At 45.8% G+C, this 23,334-nt stretch overlaps 1 protein-coding gene across 1 annotated transcript in view; it reads right to left on the minus strand.

Annotated features, from left to right (window-relative positions):
* Positions 1-23,334, minus strand: part of LOC144754066 (mamu class II histocompatibility antigen, DR alpha chain-like) — a 215,672-nt gene that overhangs the window by 17,671 nt on the left and 174,667 nt on the right. The window contains exon 4 of the mRNA XM_078641589.1: positions 4,574-4,739. Within this exon, the coding sequence (XP_078497715.1) occupies positions 4,588-4,739 (152 nt within the window). The 3' untranslated portion in view covers positions 4,574-4,587. The remainder of the gene's footprint in view (positions 1-4,573; positions 4,740-23,334) is intronic.

Genomic DNA, 23,334 nt, shown 5'->3' on the forward strand with positions numbered 1-23,334 from the left:
GCCATGATGTGGTCATAGACATTCCACCATGGTATTTGGAATTTGGGTTGGCGTCTGTGTCCGGAGCGATGCAGTCTGCCAGCCTAAGTGTCTTTGAAATAATCTATTAAGGGGATTAGTTTGTTTTCATTTTGTTGGTAGAAAGGTAGTAAGTTATAGTGGTTGGCTACCTCAGTGACAGGAACACAGCCTAGTGCTATCATTTTTTCTATTTCAAAAACAAATAGATCGTTTGTAGAACATTCTACACTCAGTGCAGATTGTTGGATGTGTCTCCATAGGCTTTGATTGAAATGGTAGTAACAGTCTTGTTTGGCTTTATGGAGGCACATTTTTGAAATGGTTTGTATCATGGCTTGTTCAAAGTGTATGATTATTTTTGTATGGGTAATGGTCATTTGTTTTATGTGTAATGTGGTTTAACAATTTGCATTAAGTGCATATATAGAAGGGATATTTGCGTTTTGATATTCACCAAGTATGGTATGTATCTGAGTGAATGGTTTGGGACACATTTTGAAGGTCCCATCCATCATCCAGGTTGACAATGGCTTACTTTTAGTAAGTTATCTGCTGTACAAAATAGTAGGAACTGTTGATTGTTGTTTAGGTTGTCATATAACAGCAAAGGTTCATCATTATGTGTCATTTTTAAAGGTTCATGTAATTCTATGTCTTGATATCGTCTAGGGCACGGGTACTCATAGTACGGCCCGCGGGCCGCCAGCAGCCCGGCAAGCCTTCCCTGGCGGCCCGCGGACCTTGCACACATCGTACCAGTGTTTTAATTTTTTTTTTTAAAGAGTGTCTGCAAACACAAGTTGCAGCAGCGCGACTCTGCTGCTCTGTGGGGCGAATCCTGCCATAGTTAGAGTGGATCTGCAGGGGCCCTAAGAGGTGAACAACACAGCCTCATTAACATGCTAATGGTCTTTTAAAGACCTGTTAACGCGCTAGGTGCGGATGTGTGTGTGTGTGCTCCGAAGCTGTCTCAGCCCGGGCTGACACAGAGGCAGGGTGAGATGACAGAGGAAGAGGGAGGGAAAGGGAGGGAAGAGGAAATAAAGGAAGACAAAGTGAGGGAGGGAAAGGGAGACCGAGTGAGAGAGGGAAAGGGTAGGAGGGAAAGGGAGGGAGGAAGGGAAAGGGAGGGGGAGGGAGGGAAAGGGAGTGACAGTGAGGGAGGGAAAGGGAGACTGGGCGAGGGAGTGAGAGAGGGAAAGGGTCGGAGGTAAAGGGAGGGAGGAAGGGAAAGGGAGGGGGAGGGAGGGAAAGGGAGTGACAGTGAGGGAGAGAAAGGGAGACAGAGTGAGGGAGTGAGAGAGGGAAAGGGAAACAGAGTGAGGGAGGGAAAGAGAGTGACATAGTGAGGGAGTAAGGGAGGGAAAGGGAGACAGTGAGGGAGTGAGGTAGGGAAAGGGAGACAGAGTGAGGTAGTCAGAGAGGGAAATGGATGCAGGGAAAGAGAGGGAGGGAAAGGGAGGGAGGGAAAGGGATGGAGGGAAAGGGAGGGAGAGAAAGGGAGTGACAGAGTGAGGGAGGGAAAGGGAGACAGAGTGAGGGAGTGAGGTAGGGAAAGGGAGACAGAGTGAGGGAGTGAGAGAGGGAAATGGATGCAGGGAAAGGGAGGGAGGGAAAGGGAGAGAGGGAAAGGGAGGGAGAGAGAGGGAGGGGGCAGAGTAAGGGAGAGTGAGAGAGGGAGGGAGATGGAGGGAGATGGCGGGAGGGAGACAGAGAGAGAAAGAGAGCGAGAGAGAGAGATGTGGGTATGCCGGGTCTTGTGGCTCAGTGGACGAAGGTGTCCGCTGCAGGGACCATTGATCAACCTCATGGTCAGTTTTTTTTGTTGCTCGAGCCCCGTCCCCTCCCCCACTGACCCCGTCCCCACTGGTGCAGCCCTCGGACACAAACCACAGTGTAAATTTGGCCCCCAAGAGAAAGTTTGTGAGTACCCATGGTTTAGGGTCAGGAAGAGTATTGCTGGTGGCTTTTTTAGTTCATGCAATTAAACGTTTTGAAGTGGTTATAGGTGGTAGTTAGCCTGTGATGTGTTCTGGGACTTTAGGCAGTATATCTTTTAGGATTTGGTTGTGGGTTCCTGGGAGCTAGTGCTTGCCTCTCTTATATCCTGTAATACCTCCCTTTTACTTCTGTCACATTTGGGGGTGGTTGTGCTCTCTTAAATTAATTACACCATCAGCTTGAGTCAGTTCTCCATGGAAGCTCCTAACTCTCTTGGATCAGAAGATGAAGATTCAACATCAACTGGAGGTTTTTAATGGCACTGGGGTTTCCCTCCGGAAATTCTGACCTCTCCAGTAGCGGCTGCTACCTGACCAGGGGGTAGAAGGGGGACGACAATGAGAACCCCCCAAAAAACACTTACATGGAAAAGGCCAGCCACCACCTCTCCTCCGTCCTATTCTTCCTGTCCCCGGTCTGGCAGCAGAAAGCAGCAGGAAGCACCCGAGCTCTCAGGCTCCCCAGAAATAATCACTACGCTGCAATGGGAGGCTGGGCATGTTCCTCACCAGGCTGTGCATTATGCAAACCATTCCTCCCCCTGCTCTGGCTAGCCCCGCCCCGAGAGCCACTGACTGCAATAGGAAAACGAAAATAATAATAACGATACGTTATCATTTTACTTTTACTTTTGAGCAGTGGACCTCTCTTGAGAATAGCTGCCTTTCACATCAATATTAGAGAGGGATAGCACAGTGGCTTAAGGAAGACATTTCCATTACCTTTGGCAAGTGAGGTGCCGGGTCAAGGAGACTCCATTGCTTGCAGCTTTGGACACTCATCCCTCTCTCATACCATCCAAAGAATTGTAGAGTTCAGGAAAATCTAGTCTTACTAGAACGGAAAGCAGATTTTTGAGGGTAGCCATTCCTCTATCTTTCCTTTCTTTCAGTGTCTGGCTCTATACCCTCCGGCTACAGGCAACACATATCAACTCTCTGAAAAAGTTAAATCCACCATCTACCTTGCTGTTGATAAGCCAGGAGCCATCCAAAAGGGATCCCAGTGGTCCCAGCAAACACGCTGACATCACACAGTCTTGCTGTCATGTGGGTGCCACACATCTGCGATGCAAAGCGAATGACTTGCAAGTTATAGCACAAGGATTTAGTGGCAGAACTTTTTAATTGAGTGGGGCAGTAGGCCACACTCATCTGTGGGAGAGAACAATAATATGCTCAGGTCGATTAGCTCACAACCCAGAAGTCTGAGCCTCCAAAAGAGGGCATGTCTGGTGTGCCCCTCCAGGCCACAGAACCAGTTCTGGTCCTCGGCAGTGTCACAGAAAGATCTAGACTACGGAATGCACACTAGATAAGTGTGGAAGCTGGTCCTATAAGTTCAGGCTGCCAGTTCGACATGCATTTATGTTTCTCAGGGCAGAAATGCATGCCTGTATACCATTCAGGAGACATTGCTGGGCCAACAGTTTGTCATGAGTTTATTTTTGGTGGAAGACATTTGGGGTATGCATGGCTGATCTGGTTTCACCAGACTTCATAAGCAGTGGAGAGTCAAATGTCAGTGGGACCAGAAATGGGGTGGTAGCATGAATGTTTTCTCTCTGATGTCTGGCCGCCATGTGAGTCGGAATTCTGTTACAATAATAATTCTTGATGCAAGAACAAAATATGGGCCCAAATCAGAGCCAGCAGTTTTGTGCATGAATATGTCCTACCAGCAATGGCCTGCAGGAACATGTGCCACTAGAACCGAAGGGCCAACAGGGCCACCCCTTTTGAGCTGCCCGGTGGGATTTCAGATGGGCAGTTGATGTGACTTGGTTGTGCGACCCGGAACAGATTTACTTCTGATCATTTCACCTGCCTCGCAGTAACTGGAAACAACACCTGCAAAGTTTGGAGGACAGCCAATATTGGCAAAGTCTTATAGAAGTTATGAAAAGGGCATGGGGGGCACATAGGACATCTCTGCAACGCCAAAGAGGGTTGACCAGGAGAATCTCTGATAATATTATATCTGCAAAAAAAGGAAGGACATTGAAAGGTTTTAAAAACAATTAACTTTCTGTATGATAACACCGAAGTAAGAGCGATGCGGAAGGGGTAAGAGAGGCAGGACTCAGCCGAGACTATTTCGATAGTAGAAGGGTGATTTGGGTCGGCTGTGAATTCACATACACGTTTGAATCCAGATGGCTTAAACTGCAGCTGTGATCAGAAGGTGATGATGGAGAACCTAATCCATGTTTAAAGTCAAAATAAAAAGAGCTGAGGGTGTCTGACCTAGCATGGTCCCGGAGGTAGTCGCAGCACGTCTGATGAATTTAGGTTTGGACATGGGTTAGGCAGTCAGTATATACTCATAGGCTACCCTGGTTTGTTGGGGTAACTCTAATGTGAACGTAGGTACATCAGCGTGCATATAGGAAAGTAACAGATCAACGAAACTGTTTTGCTCTTGATTAAGCAGTCGTTTTTACAAGTACAGCAAAATAAAAGGGACAATTGAATAATTAAAAAAAACATAGAAGTGTTTTACTGAACTCTCACTGCACACTACTTCTCATTTACTCAGACCAACGTCTCACCTGCACTCTTGCCATCAGCGACCTACTCTTCTCGCCCTGGTGCTGATTCTCATCCCCTTGATGATCAGGATGGTGCCTGCGATGATGCCAATGATGCCCACAGCCAGTCCTAGGGCGCATACCAGGGTCTCCACCTCTTCTGACTGTGGAGGGTTGACCTGTGCATCTGTGTAGGAGAGAAACCAAGAGTAGTCATATGAAGCCCCCAATGCTACCAGACATTTCTAAAAGCGTTACTTTACAAGACTCACATTTCTCCTCTGCGAGTGGCTTATCATGAAATTGACTAACCATAATCGAGCCATCTAGATCTATCCGGCTCAAGAGCTGCTGAACAGATGGTACAAGCCATCTTACTGAGGACACCAGATAATAGTGGAGGCCGTGTGCGGTGTGCAGTTTGGCGCAGAGCCTGGCCGCACACGGCCTTCAGCCATGGATAGCATGGGGTTGGGCCCAGGCCCTGGTGCCAGTCCAGGCCCTTGCCCAACTCCCGATGGACAGCCAGTCCCTCACCAGGCCCAGCCTTCAACGGAGCCTGGCATGGGTTTGGGCACAGGGCCTTTCCTACAGCCATGCCCTGCACTATACCCCACTAGCTGGCCAACCCAACGCTTTGGCCATGCTTGTCGTGGGCTTCTGCAAGGGGCCTGGTCTATTCTTTTCAATTTGCACAGGAAATATATTCCATGAAAGTTTAGCAAAACTGTCTGCAACCTTTGTTTTTTTTCAATTGCAACTATTAATTGGGTACCATGGCGTGGAGGTGCGACGAGTTTTGGCTTTACGAATTGCAGATTGCGTGGCGGTTAGGAACGCATTCCCACCTAGGGCCCGATCACGATGCGGTTAAATAGGCCTCCTAACAGCATTTGCTCCTTCAAATCAGATCAGGAACGTGTCTTCCTGACCAAGGGCCCGATTACGATGTGATTAGAAACATAAGCTCCCATAGAAGTTAATGGGAGTCCAACCAAATCGTATCTAGAAGCATACGGATCCATCGTACTCGATCGGTCGGACTCTCCCGATCCGAGTCGGTCAGAAACCATTTCCAAACCGATTCGATCGGGAAGATTTCCTAACGGCATCGTCGTAATCGGGCCCTCGGTCAGAAAGACACATTGCCAATCCATACAGAGCAAATGCCGTTAGGAGGCCTTCCTAGCCGCATCAGAATCGGGCCCTAAGAGGAAAAAGCATGAATACACAGGGTGAAATTTACTATTTTCACTCCAATCTCAGATACACTGGAGAAAATGCATTTATCTGAAGGATGAGATTTACTATTCTAAGTCCAATACAGCTAAAAGTTGAGACTGGACAAACATGAAAGGAGTACAATGTATTACTCTGATTCCAGTCCTACAAACATTGGGGAAAGTGGGAAATCATGGTGTTGAGATTTACTTTTCCAACTTTAATTCAATACAAGTAAAGTTGGGGAAAGTAAATAAAAGGTGTGCAATTTAGTATTGTAACTTGAATCCAATATTCATTAAATTAAGAACAAAATTAAAGAGGGTGAGATTTACATGCTTAACTCTAATTTCACAATCACGGAGGAAAGTGCATTCTTCAGAGGGTAAGATTTACTATTCTAACTCAAATCCATGGCATTTGAATTTCTTACACCCTGCGGAGAAAAGGGTTGAACGTTTACTGTAGCCCTTTGAGGGCCAAAGAGGAAGAAGCATTGACTATGCTGTCAAGCAGCGTGTTTTGAGACGCTGCACTCAGTATGTGGTTGAGCACCCATACTATAAGAAACATCTTGGCATCTTCATGCTCGTGACCCCCAGAAGAGCATTCTGGGAGCTGTTTAGCGGGCAGGATACATATGACTGAGATGCATCATGGAATGCATCGCTCTGAGTTACTTCTCAATCTTGAGCTTCATCTTCCAAGGGAATACCATCACTTCCCGAATGTCGGCGAGGTCGAGCCTTATAACTGGACCTTTCCGGGATGGTGGTTCGTCCATAGAATGTCGTCTGAGGATCCCAATCCAAGATGAAGCATGGTCTCCTTTGCTATGATGTCTCTTCATGTGAGATCATCTATAAGGAGGCAGTTCTAGGAGAAGGATGCATTTCAACTGATTTATTCTCTTATTTTTGGAACATTTATCATCCCCTTGCTTCCATTATTGGCCCAAGATTTTTGGTCCTTGCAGCTGAACCTGTGTTGGGTTTTTCTACTGGATTTTGGCCTGGTCTTTTCTCCTTCCTGTTCCTGCAGGAGAAGTGTTCTGCTTACCATTCTCTTCGTTTATCATTTTTATCTTCATTTATGATTAATAAGATTATGAGGAGGTTTTTCCCTTTGAGGTTTTCGTCCTTATTTGGTACCCTCTTAAGTAGGCACTTGCCTCACTTCACATTGGTATTCTGCTCAAGGTGGCGCCATGGTTACTGGGAGGAGTCGCCCTTTGGTCAAGCGCTCTTGAGGTGGACTCAGACTGATCCAGCAGCCAGTGCTTAACCGCCTAATAATTCTAACTCCAAGGTAGCAAAAATTGTAGAAAGGGCATACATGAGAGTAATGAGATTTTACTATTATAACTCTTGTCCAAGATTTCAGAAAGTGAATACATTAAAGAGGGTGATATTAATTATTATAACTTCATTTGAACTAATACTGCTTTGGGGAAAGCACATAATTTGGAAAGGTGACATTAACTATTCGAAATTCAGACTCACACGCATTGGTGAAAGTGCTTTAATCGCAATAGTGTAATTTACTATTCTTATTATAATCTAAACAAAATTGGGGCAAAGTGCATTAATGAAATGGGTGTGATTTGCTATTCTGCAGCCTAATTATTATTTGGGAAATTGTAAACATTTGGATGGTTGGGAGGATGAAATGTATTATTCTTACTGTTGTGCAACAAAAGGTATTTACATTTAGAAAAGGTTGGCAATGTTGTAAAAACAAATTATTCAAAAGAAGATTGGGTTTTTCTAAATATGTTTGTTTCATATAGAAGTTACTTTTGTTTGAAAACAAGCTAATTAGTTTACGTTCAGTGTTAAAGCTGGAATTAGAACCAGATTTCTCAGCAACATCAAATATTGTTCAACTGGCTTGAATTAGTTGTAGCGTTCCTGACCCGGGGGAAGGCACAGGTCAAAGAATCCAGAGGAGCTTCACCCTTGTCTGGTTTCTGGGCTTCCATGGGGATGCAACCCAGACACCTACTATGGTACCATGGTGTGGGTGAGCCTGGTCTGGTAGCCTTGCTTGCCCAGCTCTTGATTTGAACGTCTGGCCTACAACTTTACAATCCACATCCCTTTCACTGATTATTATTACTTTCCCACCCCTTTAGTGCAGGAAGTCAGGAAAACATATTTGCAAAGCTGCCCATGTTCTGGTTGCTTGGCATTATTGATTTAGATACTGCATACCTTTAAACAGGACTCTGGCTTCCCACTTGTGCCCTAGATTCTTAATAGGTACAGGGCTTCCAGAGTGATTAGTTGGCTTGGAAGGAAGCTTTACAGCACCAGGTGAGAGGAGGACTATATATGAGGACTGGGTTTGACTGTTTTGCCCTTTCACGGCCCTGAAGGAACCTTGATTTAAAGAAGAGCGTCCTCATGCTGTGCCCTGCTTGTAAGAATAGGTGGGAATCTGCTCAGAGGTGTCAGTAGCATACTCTGACCTCCAGGACAAGAACAAAGCTCTGCTGAGAGGAGGACTCAATCAGAGTGCCAGCCATGAGGCATGATGACCTGCAGCCCAGTTAACTTGACCTGGACATTAAGGTCCTCTTGACATCTGCATGAGATGAGGGTGGAAGTCTTTCTGGAGACAGGAAGGACTGTCCCTGCTGGTGAACCTGCCCTATCTATCAGCCTGTTGTATGTACACCTGTACTACACACTTAAAAACTGTACCCACAACCAGCAGCTTCAAAGATCAAGGCTGCGGAAGTTTGTGACACACTTAGGTATCAACCATGAGGTACCGCGGCATCTGCCTATGCCAGTTAGTACCTTACATGTTGGGTGTTCCCTGTTTGGAGTGACTGATGGTCTTCTGGACGGGGCCTCAGTTAGAGTTGTGGTGGACGGCCCACCTTCTGCCTGAGGAATGGAGGTATTTACTTTTGCCACACTGACAGACTACTACATGCGATATTTAGAGATCCACCTGACTGGTGGAGATATCTCTGCATTCAGAAGAGCCGTCACTATGGGGGATCTTGTGTAGGTACAGAAAGTTTTCTGATTAACATTTATGTTGCTTGCGACCACTCAGAAGCAGGAGTTTGTCTTTGAAAAAGAAATATTATTCCATGCTGATGATGGCCCCCGGTCGTCATGCACCACGGTGGGCGTATGCTGATGACTGCTGGGGGCCGTCATAAACCCGCCCACTCATTGAAAGCGCTGCAAAGGCGCAGAATCAAGGACGCGCCCAAGGGGTTAATGACCTTGAAACCTAGGGCGTTTTCTTTCTTACTGTTCGGGACGTCAGGCTATTCCTAGTCATTCCGAACAAGATAAAAAGCGCATAGAATTTAGCCCTTAAATAGGAGATTGCCAGGGGTGGCTCCTCCGCCAAGGCGGAGGAGCGTTGCCCCGCTGCTCTCAGAGCAGGAAAAAAAAAGATAATAACATTGTAATTATCATTTTATTTTTCGTAGGTTCGGGGCTGGCTTGGGGCGGGGCTGGTGGCACAGGAGGAGGAGTCGTTTGCACACTTCAAGTCCCATGACAGTTCGGCCGGCCGTCTTGGACCGACCAGTCATGTGCACTTTACATGTTCCTCACCAGGCTGTAATACACAGCCTGGTGAGGACCATGCCCAGGCTCCACTGCCTGTCTGACCGCTGAACCACGGCGCTCAGACCAATCACAACGCTGCATTGCAGTGGTGTGATTGGCTTTGGGGAGCTTGGGAGCTTTCTGTTTCTGGGACTTGCCAGAGAAGAAGACACAATGGTGGAGAGATGGTCATGGCGGCTGTGAGCAGGTAAGGTATTTTTTTTGTATTTTGTCCTCCCCTGCGCAAACCCTATGCCCCCGTTCCCTGCCAGCCGCTACTGGTACCTACACATTTGGCCCCAAGTCTAAGGTTTCTGCTGATGGAACCAGCACAGCCACCATTGGTGGAAGCATGACAGTCTGCCTGACTCCAAATAAAGTGGGTGGACGGTGAGTTTTTAGACAGGATACTCTGCCATCTTTGCGGCACAGTGTTCTGGTAAACTCTAAATGAGGCCCTGTAGGGGGGTTATTTACTAAAGATTTGTGCAGTGATCATGTGGTGGAAAGGGACACAAAGCATTGTGTCAATACACTAACCATTAACCCCATCGCCGCGGGGCTAATTCCCTTGCGGCGCGGGGGGAAGGTGGGCGCGCGCGGTGCTGCTGACGAGCTCGGCTCGTCACGCAGCACGATGGCCGTGTGCTGGTGACGAGATGAGCTTGTCATGGCCCCGCCCGCTTAATGGAACGCCCAGCACAGCGGGGAAATTATCCCCGCGTGGCCGTTCCGCGGAGGCCACGACGAGTTCAGCTCGTCACCAGCACACGGCCACCGTGAGCTCGTCAGCAGCATGCAAGGGGTTAAAATCACCAGTAGACAAAGTGCAAAGTTGTGCAGCACACAAGTGTCTGCACAACCCTCAGTAAGCAAACCCCCAATATATAATACTGACTATTCTGATACATTTATTTGTGGTTGTATCTAGCTCTACACAATATTACATCATTTTTTTGGGTTGCGCTTATTTTAACTTCTGTACATGTTTTAATTGTACTTAAATCCGATTTATTTATATGGTATATGTTGGACTTGGCCCTTCCCCCCCAGAATTTTTCGCTTTTTGCCCCCCTAATTTGGGATGTCTCCCTCATGGTAATAAACCTGTATAGGCCATGTGTGGTAAGAGTTGCCCTGTTTTAAAATGTAATGTCACGAAATGGTGTGCAGGAAATATTCCCCCATTTTAAAAATGCACCTGATTGAAATGTTCTGTATTTAAAATGGATGCCATGGCCATGGCCACACTCCAAAATCAGAAGTCAGCGGCGTGGCGCATGGATTGATGGGAAAATGACAATGGCGACTCAAGCCAGAAAACTGGAATCTTCCTGCTTTGGCATATTGAGAGCTTTAAGAAAACTGCTTAAATTGCTACTAGAGACCTTTCATACACTGGTAATACAAGATTTAGTTCTCTCCCGACTTGACTATGGGAACACTTTATATTTGAGCAGCTCAAAGTCAATCATAAAAAGACTTCAAGGTATTCACAATGCTGCAGCACAAATTCTTCTGAAAATTCCCAGGCGCCACTCAGTTACTAATTAGTTGTCTTCGTCCAAGAGGATGCATTTAAATGTATTGTGTATGACTTGTGGTAAATAAATAAATAATACCCTATTTTTGAATGAATAAATGAATAACAGATAGCTCAATAAATAAGAGTCAAGATTCGAGGTAGTAGGAGTTTTGCAGGTTTAATACAGCATAAGGACAGGAACAGGACAACCTGCATAGGAATAGGATGGCAGGGCCCAGCAGCTGCTGGGGCTGGATCTGGGATGAGCGCGCTAAGGAAGGAATAACTTTTTAATAACAGTGCACGATCATATATACATAACGCAAACACATAGCATTACATTGCAATAGGCGTAGCAGTGGGTGGAGCAATAGGCGTGATGCGTAGCAGTCGCGAAAGATAAGGGTGAAAAGAGGTGTAACAGGGCGTATACATAGACATGTGATGCAAACGTAACAGAATATGTCATGAATGGGGCGGAAACCATGGAGGGGGCTACCTGAGGAGCCGGGACCTCTAACCTGATAGTGCGCGCAAACTAGCAATGACGTGTTACTAGGAGAAGCTGGGGGCTTCGAACTCTGTGCTAGGAGCAGAGACTGAAGTCTGGAGAGTCAGGGCGACATGTACCTAAACAGTATCTAGTATCTGATGTTTAGAGAACATGTTGATATAAACTAGAAGTCAGGAGGGGAAAGGCTAACAGACACTATGACTGGACCATGCATTATTCTACATGTAGTGCGTGAGGAAGAATATTAAATGACCATTAAATGCAGTATTTCTCTTACATGGAGACGTGAAGGCTAGACAAATGACGGAAACTATTGATGCGATTCAGTAGCTTTTAGGAATGCAGAGAAGGAGGACTGAACTGATAACTGGAATCATAACATACTCTTGGCAGACTCAGAGGCAGAGCCAGGCTGAGTCGGGCACTGCGAGGCAGGAAGTAAGTGAAGGGTCGAGGATACAGGTGGGGGCTGTATCGCTCCTCAGCGAGGCTTCAGGAGACAGGAGCTGAATCTGGTGTCCAGGCCCTTCTGAGGCCTAGAAACGGGGACTTTACAATGAAATAACGTGCACACTGAGAAACGTGGCAACGTAACTTTACATAGGCCTGATATTCGTAGTATTCACGAGAACTGGAAACTGGCATACTAGAAGTGGACACAACTGTAATTGCGTCTATAAACAAACATAGGGAATGCATATGCATATTTAATCATGCACATATAACATATGATGGATGACACGTAGGGACACAGAACATGACAAAATTTACTTTTCCACATTCCCTCCTTGTCACTACGTTTCCATCAGGAAACATCAATATTCATGATACCATCTATCATTTCATACAGTATCATTTGCTCGTCTCGAATTATCCTGGAACGGGATTTAGAACGGGGCTTGGGACTAGGAATACATGATGTAGCACAAATGCCGCAAATCGCAGGGCCACATTGTATACAGAGGCAGCAGCTGAATATGATCGCTACTGCAATACCTAGAAAGGACAATACTTTCCATCCCCAGGCGGAAATTATATTCCAGAACCAACCGGACCATGTCCAGGTGCCTGGATCTTGGTGTAACAGATGGGCAATTTTATGGAGTCTGGTTATAGCTGAATAAACAGACGGCGCGTTATTTGGAATGAAAATGCAGCAACTAGATCCGATGACTCTACAGGCCCCGCCCCTATCGGCCAGTATGACGTCAAGGACGAGACGATTCTGTAAAACGACAAATCTCATAGCAGATTGCTCTTCGGTTAAGTTACCTAGAGCAGAGGCAGTCTCATTGACTACAGCTTCAAGGGTTCTGGTTAACCTACGGATTAGCTTACTATTCTGGATAGGTCCTATAAAGAAAAAGAAACCTCTGTTGAAATCTGTATACTGTTCTAAGGCAGTTTCAGTATAATCGACAATGGGGGACTCCCTTCTATGTCTAATGTGTACTAGATGTGTGTTTCTATGATAATCAGATGGGGCTAGGAAAACTGGTGGCAGTAGGAAGGCAATGTAACAGGTTCCCTCCCAATCGAGGGGCAGACGAACATATGCAGTTTGACCACAAATAAAATAAGAATGACGTGAAGCTTTGAAAATAGATTTCCCACTGTCACTATACTTGACAATAGTAGTACAATCACTATGTCCTACGTGTACGGAACCATTATTTCGGACACATAATTCACCTTTAACTGGTAGTACTGAAATAGCAGGTAAGTCTGGAGTGGAATCAGACTGAACATTTAGGACCATGAAATTCGAAGAATAGTTACCTAAATTATACACTTCATTTTCTAGATCTAACCCTGTTCTGTGGGGAAGACCTTGCTTGTCTGGAAAACATGTACTGTTAAGAAAAGACATATCTGTTGAGGATGACGTTAACGTGGACCATGCTCCACACGAACCATTATGTGAAAAAGGATAAGGAAAAAGTGGCAGAACTCCCTTCGGTATCTGGAAAGGGGGGAGTCGACCACACACCCAACAATTAGTGGCATTGCTGGTCTGATGTGAGTAATGTAACATGCGGATGAAAGAATTATTTTTCATAGCGAGGCGGTAAGAGAGTTCATGAGGAGGCAGATCACTAAACGTATGCTCTATGGTAGCATTAGCAGACTTATTTACATGAAGAACTGGGAAATACAAGAAAAATGCATAACTGGTGCAGGAAATCATAATGCTGAGAAATAATATGAAACATAGAAAAACGATACATCGAATTGAGTTTTGACTAACTCTCTCACTATGGGGGTCTATTTTATACATGTCAGAAACAGTCTAACCGTTTCACCTAGGGGAGGACTTAGACAATCAAACTGGCTGACTTATTTTACTAGACCGGAGTTTCAACTTATACTCCTGTTGCGGAGTTTTCTCTAACAGGGGAGGGTTTGTAGCAATGTCTTTTGCGGGACAGTCCTTGAGAACAATATTTTGGCAAACCTTCAAATCCTGGGAAATGTTCTTTGAGACGGGTTTCAGTCCATAAAACTTTTTTACGTGCGAAAGGTGCACCCAGCCTTTGCGTCCCTCCAACTTCACGGCTGTACGGGTGGCAAGGAGGACCTGTCGGGGCTCCTTCCAGCGTGGCTCCAGCGGACTTGAGCGGTCAAAATTCCGGACAAGGACCATGGATCCTGGAACGATTTCATGCGGTGCCACCTCGGTATTGTCTGGAAATGCGGCGGCAACCTGTGAACGACAAGAGTTGAGGGCAGACATCAAGGAAGCTAGGTAATCTGTCAGCATATTACTTGAAACATCGGTAATACTTCGGGGTCTAGGAGTACCCCACATGTTAGGGGGGCGGCCGAATACGACCTCATACGGGGACAGACCTGATCTGGAATGTGCGACCATGCGCATATAGAACAAAGCGACTGGCAGAGCTACTAGCCAGTCCACACCTTTCTCTTTACATACTTTGGCGATGCGAATTTTCAGGGTCTGGTTATGTCTCTCTACGAGACCTGCTGCTTCAGGATGGCGTACACAATGAAACTTCCACTGGTATCCTAACAAAAGGGAAACATGCTTCATTAACTCAGATGGGAATGGCTGGCCGTTGTCAGAATATACGACTCTAGGGAGTCCATAGCGGGGGAAGAACTCACGAACCAACTGCTTGGCAGTGGTCGCGGCTGTGTAATCTGGGACTGGATATGCTTCTGTCCACCTGGACAAAGCGCATACAACTACAAGGACATACTTGAAACCTCGACATCGTTCCATCTGAATATAATCCATCTGGAGGACTTCAAAAGGGTGGTCAGGAGGTTGGAATCCACCTTGTTCCACCGGGACACTTTTACCTGGATTAAACTGACAACATATCATACAGGTACGGACTTTCTGCTTGGCTGCAGCTCGTAAATGCTTGTTGAACCAAATGTTCTGGATACTGTCTAACATAGCTTTTTCTCCTAAATGTGCTGGACTATGTGCAGTATTAATAATGACTTGAACCATAGAGTCGGGGAGAAACCATGTGGCTCTACCCTTCGTTAACCATCCTTGATCTGTCTGGACCCCTCCTTGTTCGGACCATTTCTTGATTTCTTCAGGAGTAGCATGTAACTGTATGTCTATGACATCTTGTGTAGGGTCCTTAACTGTCATGCATGTAGTCGGATCTGGAGTGTGTGTCTGTGTCGGATTAACTGGAATGTCTGGAGTCTGTGCTGTAAACTTGGCTGTGCGATCCGCTAGATCATTACCTTGGGAAATAATGTCAGTAACTTTCGTATGTGCTTTGCATTTCATGATAGCAATGGACGTCGGTAAATGTATTGCGTCTAACAGAGCTTGAATAAGGAGACCATGCTGAATCTTGGTTCCATGAGAAGTCATGAAACCTCTCTCTTGCCAGAGCACTCCGAAGTCGTGTACAACTCCAAATGCGTAACGTGAATCTGTGTAAACATTAACTTTCAAGTTCTTGGCGTGTATGCAGGCTTGTGTCAGAGCAACTAGCTCTGCTGCTTGAGCGGACAGGGTGTCAATACGGTGTGTCTCAATAACTTCAGTGTCGGTAGTCACTGCATACGCGGCGACTAGTTCTCCTGCACTTGTTCTCATACATGAACCATCCACATAAAGTGTCAGGTCGGGGTCTGGTAACGGAATATCTGTCAGATCTTGTCTTGGCTTTGTCGTAATGTTAACTACTTCCACGCAGTCATGTGTGGCAGAATTCGAAGTAACTGATGGTAACAATGTAGCAGGATTTAAAACGTTGCAGCGTCTGATTTCTATGTGTGGCTGGAACAGTGTCAATTCATAACCTGTTAAACGTGCAATTGTCAAGTGCTGAGTCTGTGTTCGGTTTAAAAGAACTTCCACGGAGTGTGGAACTTGTACTGTCAGGGAGTGTCCTAATACTATGGAATCACTTTGTCTGATAGCTAGTGCTGTGGCTGCAACTGACTTGAGGCACGCAGGCAGAGCCTGGGCTACAGGATCTAATGTGCTCGAAAAATAAGCACAGGGCTTGTATTGTCCTGCTTGATCTTGTGTGAGAACAGATAATGCTGTACCTTCGCGTTCTGTGACGAAAAGTGTAAAAGGCTTACTGTAGTTTGGTGTAGCTAGAACTGGAGCTTGACATAGGGCTTTCTTTAACTCATTGAAACTGAGTGTATGTTCAGATGTCCAAGGGAGGACAGTCGATACGGCTGCCTCCTGTGTCGTTAACTGTATCAGTGGCTTGGCTAGAAATGCATACTGAGGAATCCATTGTCGGCAATAAGAAGTGAGGCCGATAAAAGCGCGTACCTCCTTCTGGGTCTTGGGCTGAGGAAGACTCGCTATTAACTGGATACGGTCAGGTGTCAACTGCCTACCCCTCTTGGACAGTAAGTGTCCTAAGTAGACCACTTGCTGGACACAGAATTGAAGCTTCGAAGGGGACACCTTGTGCCCCATCTCGGCTAGGAAATACAAGACTGTAAGGGATGCTCGCTCGCAAGCACGTTCAGAACGGGCTGTGACCAGTAGATCATCGACATACTGGAGCAGGGCAGTGTCAGTTGGCATGTGAATGTTGTCTAGTTGTCTCTTAAGTGCTTGACTGTAAATGCTAGGGCTTTCTGTGAAACCTTGAGGAGCTCGTGTGAACATATAGCTCCTTCCATTTAAACAGAATCCGAAAAGGAACTGGCTGTCTGGATGAATAGGGACACTGAAAAACGCGTTCTTGAGGTCGATTACAGTAAAGAACGTGGCTTCGGAATCAATGGCTGTCAACAGGGAAGAGATATCTGGAACGACTGGGTACTGAGGAATAATACATTTATTAAGTTCTCGTAGGTCAATCACTAACCGATATACTGGGGGTGCATTTGGATCAGTACGTTTCATGACTGGAATGATCGGAGAATTGCATACATTGGAGTCAGTTTCTACAACCACTCCTTGAGCCATGAGCTCGTCAATAATTTTGGATAAGGCTGCTACAGCCTCAGGTGGCAATCTGTACTGTCTGATTCGTGGTAACACCACACCTGGCTTGAGAGTCACACGATGGGGTGTGATTTGCATATAACCAACATCAGTTGGACCTTGCGCCCATAGATGCTGCGGAACATTGGACAATCTGGGATCAAAATCTCGTAATACATAGTGACCCTTAAAGTCACGTAGGAACAGACGTATTCCCTCTGGGGAACAGCATATAACTGCACCTAACTCTTTCAGTGTTTTAATGCCTAATAGGTTTTCTGGACAGGACTTAGTAAGTAACAAATCAGTAGTACGGGACAGTGGACCTACTTCTAGAGTAACTGGCTTTGATATTTCATTTACAATGGGTTTTCCTGAAAATCCAAGGGAAACATTTCTTGAGCCTGAGAGCGGAGCCCCTGGAACTTCGGCATGACTTATAGTGGTCCAACTTGCCCCTGTATCAATCAAAAACTTTCTGTCTTTCCCTAATACTTGACTGTGAACATAGGGACCTTCTTGATCTACAGGTATCTCGATGAGAGGCAAGCCTACCTCCCTCTCTAGGCTGTTTCATGAATATGGCTGGTACTCTGGATACTCAGACTGTGCATACTGGTACATCTGCTGTGTAACATGCTGTGTTGCAGCAATAGGCTGCGGAGCTGTAACTGTCTGTGGTGCATTCTGTGACTGAGGAGTCTGTGAAACTTGTTCGTGTCTAGGCGGACGTGGTCTTTCTTTAGTCTTACCAGTGGCTATGTTGTGTTTCAGAACTGCACACTCGTTTATAAAATGACCTGGCTGTTTACAATAATTGCAGTTCCCTTTAACGGGAGCTGCAGGATGACTGGCTTGATTCGGACCCCTCTTCTGACTGTCTTGAGGAACAGATTGTGCAACTAGTACTTTCATTTTCGTGTCTTTCATACGTTTTCTCTCGTGTTCTTGTTCTTCCCTGATCCTATTCTGGTGGTATTGGAGCATCTGCAACATCTGGGACGGGGTATTAGCTTGCCAGGTACTTTCGACTTTCAAAACTCGATTTTTAATTTGTGGACTTGAATTCTCGACTAATTTAGTAACAAAAAGATGAGGGTATGACTCACTACTTGTCTTGAGGCCACTGTTGATACTAAAACATTTCTCAAATCTGGAATAAAAATCACTAATGTCTTCGTCTTGTTTCTGTTTACAGGCTGAGATTGCATCCCAGTCTTCTTTTCTAGTTGTCAATAACCTAGGTAAAACTTGTATTAATAATTCTGGTAATTCTTTACATTTCGCTCCAAGACCGGTACCTGGTACTCGTGCCTTGTCTTCGGCTTCTAGAACTGCCCAATCGATCTTTTTCTCTCCCACCTCCCATTCTTTTTCCTTGAGCTTTTCATACACCCCTGCGGGCAACAGAACCTTTAACATTTTAATTATATCTGGATACGTGTATTCTCCCATACGGAGCATGTCTTTTAATTCTCTATGGAACCCTGCTGGATCTTTATCATGACAGGGAATTAATTTCTTCATCTCTAGGAGTTCCATCTTTGTAATCGGAGTGTAAACAAACACTCGTTCTAGTTCGCCACCCGTTCCTCTAACTGGGTGGACTTCTCGTAATGGATTCTGTCTCTCCATGTAAAATGGTTTACTTTCTGGGGGTGAGACATGAACAAAATGCGGGTTCAGAAACGTTCTATATTTGTGACGCTGTTCTAGAATGACACTAATTAAATCGGTACCTAAACCTTTCCATTTATACTGGAGTAACTCGTTCAGGACATCGTGTAACGGACCTGGATCAGAGTGCTGACCCTCATACAATGTAATGAGGTGCTGGATCATATACATACCCGCCAGTCGTTGCTCGGCTGGGGGCATTTTTAGAAACATTTGTGCCACTATTTCATCTGGAAAAGTGATAGAATCAGTAGTCCATCGGACTGCTGATCGGACTAGTTCTTGTTCATGCATGGTACTTAACTCACTGTAACCGATTCGTGATTTCAGAATGTGATCGGTAGCTTGAAACACTTGTTCTAGAGAACCTTGTTCTGGTGCTGGATGATGAAAAATAGACTTGTGTTCTAGGCGTAAATGGCGATCTGGAAATCTAGATTTTCCTACATACGCTATTCTGTCGGGATTCTCGTCCTCAACCTCTTCAGGATCAGAGTTACTTTCTTTCTCGCTTACTTGTGCTGCTTTACGTTGTTCGTGTATTCTTATTATTTCTTTACGAATTTTCTTGTACATACTTTCCATAGCACTGATGGTTCTGTGCTTACCCTCGGCTATATTATCACTCCACTTTGTCAGGGTTCTCATTTCGGCTTGATCTTTGGTCGGATAATCTTGTTCTCGTATTAGACAATTAATCAGAAACTTTAATAGCATGAGCTGGACTTCAGCTTTTCTTTGAGACATGACTTCGCCAATGCTTTCTGGATCATCCCCTGTACGGATGAAACGATATATTCTGTCTAGATCTTCTTTCATATTCGGTAGGGTGACTAGATACTCGGCCACCCTTCTTACACGTAATGAATATAAAACCATATTATCCTCTCCTGGGACTGGATCATAGCCACATTCATTAAGGGCTTTTCTTATTTCTGCTACAGACTGATGTCTGGGCGTACGCTGTGACGCTTGCATATGTAATTCGGCTGTCGTTAAACGCTTGTGTGGCGGCGGGGTTTGAGGAGTACCTCCCCCTGCGGCCCCTAAACTAGAGTCGTCGACTGATCCTCTTCGTACTAGTGTGGCAGGAAATTGAAATGCGGGCTGAACTGGTATGGCGGGCTGGACCTGGGGGACCGTAGCAGGTACTGCAAGGGGTACCCCGGTGTCTGGAGGAACGGGAAGTGCCTGATTTACAGGGACTGGTGGAGCGGGGACAGGATTTGCATATTCTGGGACTGTGTCGTCCAAATAGGACGAAATAAAAATATCAGCTGCGGTCTGTTTGTGACGTAGCTTGGTCGGAACTAATGGTGGCGGAAAGTTACTGGATGCCTCCGGGGTCGCTTTTGGCAGGCCCTCGGCAAGAAGAGGATACATACCCTTAACAAGAGCATGCCTCTGTCTGTCTGACTGTTCGGCTTTAACTTGTTCACCTATCTCGATTAATTCTTTTTCTTGTGCTCGTTCTAAGGATTCTCTACTTAATTCTGACTTTCTGATTTCTTTTTCGGTTCTTTTATGAGCTTCTTTGCGCCATAACTCGATGGCATCTTTCTGTGACTGTCTGGCTTTCTTTTTCCATAATGCCTCTTCTACTCGCATGATGCACTCGGCATCCCATGTACCCGATACGGGCCATCTATACTTTTCTTCTAACTGTTTGGTATACTCTACCCATAAATCTAGATATAGTATGGCACTTATGCCATGTTTCTGATACATAAAATGACCTGGACTGTCCCTAGGCGGAACTGGAACTGCTGCTTCCAGCAGACCCTTTCTAGTTTTTAACTGACGTAACTTAGAAAACAAGGGCATGACTGGACTGTAATCTAGACACAATACAATACACAATGAACACGATAACTACTTCACACTCATTCCACGACATCAAGATACATGAAGAACATTCAAAATAACAGTTCGAACAGAATACTACCTGGAATACGGAAAACAGAATACATGAATTTTCTCGAGAACAGAACTGACTGGAACAGAAACTAGATGCACTGCTGAAACAGTACGAAACTTACCGGTCTCATAAAGAGACACGTCAGGACCCGCATCCACCGAAGTGGACACTTCGTTTGTGGGTCTGTGTACCACCAACCCACGGACCAGAGTCAATCAGATTGACCCTGTCTAGATACTACCCCAGTAACGGTACTCACCGGGCAGCAAGAACGGAAGGCCTCAGACTGGACGGGACTGCTTGGACGCCGAACGGACGAACTTCGGACTTCTGTTACGGGTGGGCCTCCGGATACCTCGGACCTTGGACTCTCGGCTTGGGCTCTGGTCGGGACTCGCCGCGTTCCTCCACCGTCTCGTCTGGATGCTGGACCGCCTCCTCCGTCTCCTCCGTGGGCCTGAGGGATACTTGAAGCAGAAATATCTGCCGGTGCGCAGAAGAGTTCCGTCACGACTGCAGAGGGTCAGGGGGTCGGTGTGGCTTCACCGACGCGTGGGGAAAGGGCAAGTCCCTATTCGGGCGCCATTATGTGGTAAATAAATAAATAATACCCTATTTTTGAATGAAAATGAATAACAGATAGCTCAATAAATAAGAGTCAAGATTCGAGGTAGTAGGAGTTTTGCAGGTTTAATACAGCATAAGGACAGGAACAGGACAACCTGCATAGGAATAGGATGGCAGGGCCCAGCAGCTGCTGGGGCTGGATCTGGGATGAGCGCGCTAAGGAAGGAATAACTTTTTAATAACAGTGCACGATCATATATACATAACGCAAACACATAGCATTACATTGCAATAGGCGTAGCAGTGGGTGGAGCAATAGGCGTGATGCGTAGCAGTCGCGAAAGATAAGGGTGAAAAGAGGTGTAACAGGGCGTATACATAGACATGTGATGCAAACGTAACAGAATATGTCATGAATGGGGCGGAAACCATGGAGGGGGCTACCTGAGGAGCCGGGACCTCTAACCTGATGGTGCGCGCAAACTAGCAATGACGTGTTACTAGGAGAAGCTGGGGGCTTCGAACTCTGTGCTAGGAGCAGAGACTGAAGTCTGGAGAGTCAGGGCGACATGTACCTAAACAGTATCTAGTATCTGATGTTTAGAGAACATGTTGATATAAACTAGAAGTCAGGAGGGGAAAGGCTAACAGACACTATGACTGGACCATGCATTATTCTACATGTAGTGCGTGAGGAAGAATATTAAATGACCATTAAATGCAGTATTTCTCTTACATGGAGACGTGAAGGCTAGACAAATGACGGAAACTATTGATGCGATTCAGTAGCTTTTAGGCATGCAGAGAAGGAGGACTGAACTGATAACTGGAATCATAACATACTCTTGGCAGACTCAGAGGCAGAGCCAGGCTGAGTCGGGCACTGCGAGGCAGGAAGTAAGTGAAGGGTCGAGGATACAGGTGGGGGCTGTATCGCTCCTCAGCGAGGCTTCAGGAGACAGGAGCTGAATCTGGTGTCCAGGCCCTTCTGAGGCCTAGAAACGGGGACTTTACAATGAAATAACGTGCACACTGAGAAACGTGGCAACGTAACTTTACATAGGCCTGATATTCGTAGTATTCACGAGAACTGGAAACTGGCATACTAGAAGTGGACACAACTGTAATTGCGTCTATAAACAAACATAGGGAATGCATATGCATATTTAATCATGCACATATAACATATGATGGATGACACGTAGGGACACAGAACATGACAAAATTTACTTTTCCACAGACTCATAAAGTGATATCTAAAACAGGTCCTAAACTGATCCAAAATGTGCTTACCCCGTACGCTCCTGCCAGAATGTTGCGTTCTAATAATCTGTTGCGCTATCCCACTCAGTTGAACTTTTTATTTATCATTATTCAATAAAATTGTCTCTCTATGTAATTAGTTGTCCACATCATTCATGTAGAAACATTGTGTTCATCAATGGTGAAGCGTCAGGAACTCTTGAATGGAGACAGACATGTGCCCTGAGAATTGGACAAGGAACACACCCCGTGACAAAGGGCATTGATATGCCCGAAATGCATTGGGGATGATTTGTACCTTGTTTTGATGCGTAATGACTAGTAAGACCTATGCGTGGATGGAGAGAGTTCTAGGAAGGTGAGCAATATTTGTGGTCCAAGTAGGAGTGTCTTTCGTAAGTAGCCAGTAGTCAATCATAGACCAGGTATTATGTGTGGAGGTGATGCAGGTGCCCTCAGTACTATGTGGATGCCGCAAGCACCATGTGTCTTGCAAACTGTTATCTCGTATGAGTGTGTGAAGTTGAGCACCCGGGTGAGGTCGCCTGGTGTCACTGGATCTGTCCTGCTGTATGGTTCAATATTACATTGAAGTCGCCAAACCACAGAATAGGGCCTGGCCCCATTGTGGTTATTAAGTGCCAGACCTCTGCAAAAAAGGCTAGGCAGTCTGTGTTGGGACCATAGATTGAGACTAACATTACTGGGAAATTGTGTAGTGTGCCCTCTACAATGACGAACCTGCCTCCAGGGTCGCGAAGAGGTTGACATGTGCACCAGTGCAGCCCCTTGTGAAGGAGTATATCGGTGCCCTGAGCACAGTTGGAGTATAGAGAAACGTTTGTCTCTGTGATCCAGCCAGCCCAAATGTGAGAGGCGGTCATCTGGGTCAGATGTATCTCCTGGAAGAAGCAAATATCTATGAGGTGCCATGTACGAGGCGCGCCTTGCGCTAATCATTAATTCCCTGGGAATTCCAGGTCAGGCATTTTATGGATGTAATTTGGAACTAGTGGAGTGCCTGAGAGGCAAGGTACAATTAGGGGGGGTGTCAGCAGCAGTGCCTA

The sequence above is a fragment of the Lissotriton helveticus genome, chromosome 5_1 (assembly GCF_964261635.1).
Source record: "Lissotriton helveticus chromosome 5_1, aLisHel1.1, whole genome shotgun sequence".
Taxonomy (NCBI): Eukaryota; Metazoa; Chordata; class Amphibia; order Caudata; family Salamandridae; genus Lissotriton; species Lissotriton helveticus.